General features: G+C 31.1%; 3 protein-coding genes across 3 annotated transcripts in view; 2 read left to right on the plus strand and 1 right to left on the minus strand.

Annotated features, from left to right (window-relative positions):
* Positions 1-175, plus strand: part of LOC108694026 (cytochrome c oxidase assembly protein COX11, mitochondrial) — a 1,737-nt gene extending 1,562 nt beyond the window's left edge. Inside the window, 1 exon segment of the mRNA XM_018203268.1 lies at positions 1-175. Within this exon segment, the coding sequence (XP_018058757.1) occupies positions 1-122 (122 nt within the window). The 3' untranslated portion in view covers positions 123-175.
* A 116-nt stretch (positions 176-291) lies between these two features.
* The window catches only part of LOC108694023 (tektin-3-like), a 4,103-nt gene continuing 1,199 nt past the window's right edge, over positions 292-3,195 (minus strand). Inside the window, exons 2-9 of the mRNA XM_018203266.1 lie at positions 2,392-2,537; positions 1,856-2,098; positions 1,545-1,777; positions 1,336-1,445; positions 1,109-1,257; positions 821-1,043; positions 607-761; positions 292-542 (exon numbers count right to left, since the gene is read on the minus strand). Of these exons, the coding sequence (XP_018058755.1) occupies positions 332-542; positions 607-761; positions 821-1,043; positions 1,109-1,257; positions 1,336-1,445; positions 1,545-1,777; positions 1,856-2,098; positions 2,392-2,537 (1,470 nt within the window). The 3' untranslated portion in view covers positions 292-331. The remainder of the gene's footprint in view (positions 543-606; positions 762-820; positions 1,044-1,108; positions 1,258-1,335; positions 1,446-1,544; positions 1,778-1,855; positions 2,099-2,391; positions 2,538-3,195) is intronic.
* The window catches only part of LOC108694024 (cytosolic Fe-S cluster assembly factor NUBP1 homolog), a 2,647-nt gene continuing 2,538 nt past the window's right edge, over positions 3,087-3,195 (plus strand). The window contains exon 1 of the mRNA XM_018203267.1: positions 3,087-3,117. Coding sequence (XP_018058756.1) covers positions 3,087-3,117 — 31 coding nt within the window. The remainder of the gene's footprint in view (positions 3,118-3,195) is intronic.

Consider the following 3,195-nt stretch of genomic DNA (forward strand, 5'->3'; position numbering starts at 1 on the left):
TCATAGAGGATCCAAGGATGGAGTTTATTGATGAAATAGTTCTCTCCTATACGTTTTTTGAAGCCAAACCTGGATTTAATCTGCCTGTACCGAGCTATGTCAAAAGTCATTCAACAAAGTAAAGTGTAATTATGTTTAATAGTTCTAGTGTAATTATGACAATTGTACAAATGAATAAATATTTAATGTATAATATATTTTTTCAAATCTCCTACTCGTGGAAATATCACGTAGCCTAAATTCCTTTAGGAGTGTATTTCAAGTGACACAACTGAACATTCTCATAAATGGCAGTATTCGTATGTAGAGCACGACATTAACGAATATATCTTTAAAATCTAAATAAAGCATTAACAGGATACGCACGTCTAAGACCACAAACTTTTTCCTTATCGATATATATTGCGTCTATTTTCAGGGCAAGATCGTGTTCGAGCATAGTTCGAGTTCGCAGCAGTTTCTGATGTTGATTCTCAAGTTCTTTCAACGACTTATGCATGCGCTCGAGTTGATGATTTATTTCGTCAATCTCTTTCTGAAGACTGCAAAATAGCATTTTCAAATAATGTCCACATATATTGCTGAATACGTTATAAAATTATATACCTTGCGTAGGCATAGTCACGACATAATTCCATATCGGGACGATGCATCCTCGCTTCCATTCTCGTATGTGCAACTTTGGTTGCATAATTTTTATCTGCGATAGCCTTACGCACTAATTCCAAATTTTTTTCAACGTCAAATATTTCCTGTTGCACCTGTAATATTTCACGAATCGCGTTTAATCCGAAAAGGCTACAAGTGTAACATTTTATACCTTTTGCAAATGCTGTTGCAGCTTGTTCTTAGCCTCAAGTAATTCGGATGATCTATGTGTTAAAGCGTTGTTGGTATTACTCCAACTATTCCACATTTCCTGAGCAATTTTATTCACAAGACTTTCGGCAGTGGTGCGTAATTGACAAGATTTGTTCCGTTCTGTTTGGGATCTTTGCACTATTCTATTCACTGCATCCGCCCAGGTTTCTTGCTCTGAAACACTAACAAGCTAACAATTAATTATAATAGTTATTAAAAATTATACAAATATTATATAATTAAATACCATGGATCGTATTTCTCAATTCCAGAATAATATTGTAATCCATGGGTATGATTGCTCAATTGATGACAAATACTATCTATGCCTAGGGCACTCTCCTTATTCTTTAAATCCAATTCTAGTTGATTCTGTGAAGCTCTGCAATTTCGTAACTACAAGCAGAATAACATTAATTATTATAATCATGTCGGTTAGATAGGAATTCTGCTATAAATTAAAATATAATTTACCTGATCCTTGCATTTGTCCAAACAGGTTTCCAATTTCTTTTGATTTGTCCGCAAATTTTCTACTTCTCGCAATAAACATTTTTCCGACTCATCATGTACCAATTCTGTGCCTAAAAATATAAAATTATTTATTGTAACTTTTTATGCGCACATAATATATTTAAAACATGAAATATAAATTAAAAATAGTTTTGTAATATTCTGCATACCTTTTCTAGCTTCCCTGTGATACAGACACTCTTCTGCGATGTGTAAAGGTCCTTCAATATCTCGTGATGCCTTTTCTAAAATATTTCGGCAATCATGGAGTCTCTCGATTTCATGAAGCATTCTCTCTAATTCCGCTGCTACTTCGTTGCGCCAAAAAGTAATGTCGTTTATTCTCTCGCCAAGTCTTCGGCTGGTATCGTATTGGCCATGCTGTATCTTCTCCTCGGCATTTCTGAAAAATATTTGAAATTCAGATTTAACATCGGTTTTATACACAATATATTTAAAAATTATTCTAAAAAAGTTGTACCTGATAATTCTCAGGGCATCGTTTCGCGTTCTCTCGGAATAATGCCTCTGTGAATCTGCTTCGTTGTAATATCTCACTTGTTTCTGAAACCATTCGTGCGGTGTGTATCTCGTATAAAGGGCGGCTTGTGATGCATGAACAGGATTGCGTTGATAGCCCGTAATCAGATTTGGAAATTTCAATGGCCTTGTACTCATTTTATTACTTGCTCCCAGTGCATAACTTGACATCGACTTTGTGACTCTGCAAGAAAATAATATAATTATATTCTTCATATTCATATCCAGATCTATATGCTGAATATTTATTCAAGATGAAGATAAAAGTAAGATGAGGAGGATTTATCGAGAATCGGCAATGATATAGTAAAATAGCAAAAATTGTTAAATCATATACATATAAAAGTACAGTATCTGTTTGTTAAATCAATCATTCTATAAAGGGTTCAAAGCATGATGTCTTATAGTTGTTATCACAGGAGTGCTAAAGCAAATGAATCATAATTACTTCTAAGAGAAAATATTGAATCTACTTACAAGGGGATAACTTCTGTATTCTCGAACCCAACATTCGGTCTCCATGGTAATAAATGGTGTGTACGAGTATAATCACCTATACGGATTGGAACTACTGGTTCCATATAAGACATTGAACCTGCAGCTGTACTCCATGGTTGTAATTGCTACAAATTAATATATTAAAGTGTATAGTTATTAAAGTGTATAGTTAAAAAATAATTATTTTTTTATTTCATCTTTGTGTGAAGAGTTTGAATTACATATATCTCATATCCTAAACTTATATTTAATGTCAGCATGTTCCTAGAATTATTTTTCTATAGAAAAGTAATATTTTTATTAAATTTAGTGAGAAATAAATACACATCAATAATTATATGTTAAATAAATCTATAGATTATAATAGAAATATAATTATTCTCATATAATGAAACAGATATACATTTATTATACATTAATTATGAGATACAAAAAATTAAAATAAAAGAGCCATTTTTTAATAGAAAAAGTTTATTAAAAATTTAAATTATCCTAGTTGAATCATTATGATAAAATAATATTCTATCTTGTTATATCCTGTTAGTTTTTCTTCTTGAAAAAAGAAAAAAATAACAAAATATAACAGTAGAAATATAATAGTGCATTTTGAAAAAGTTTTTTATATTCTTATATATTTATCAATGTATATACCAGAGAAAAATTAATGATCTAACATGGCAGATGTACCTAGCGAAGCTCCCGAACGTGAGTTGTATATTCAATACGATTTAAATCGGTATTAAAAATAAATTAAATTAATTAAAGACATATAAACTTGATATC

The sequence above is a fragment of the Atta colombica genome, unplaced genomic scaffold, assembly GCF_001594045.1.
Source record: "Atta colombica isolate Treedump-2 unplaced genomic scaffold, Acol1.0 scaffold112, whole genome shotgun sequence".
Classification (NCBI taxonomy): Eukaryota; Metazoa; Arthropoda; class Insecta; order Hymenoptera; family Formicidae; genus Atta; species Atta colombica.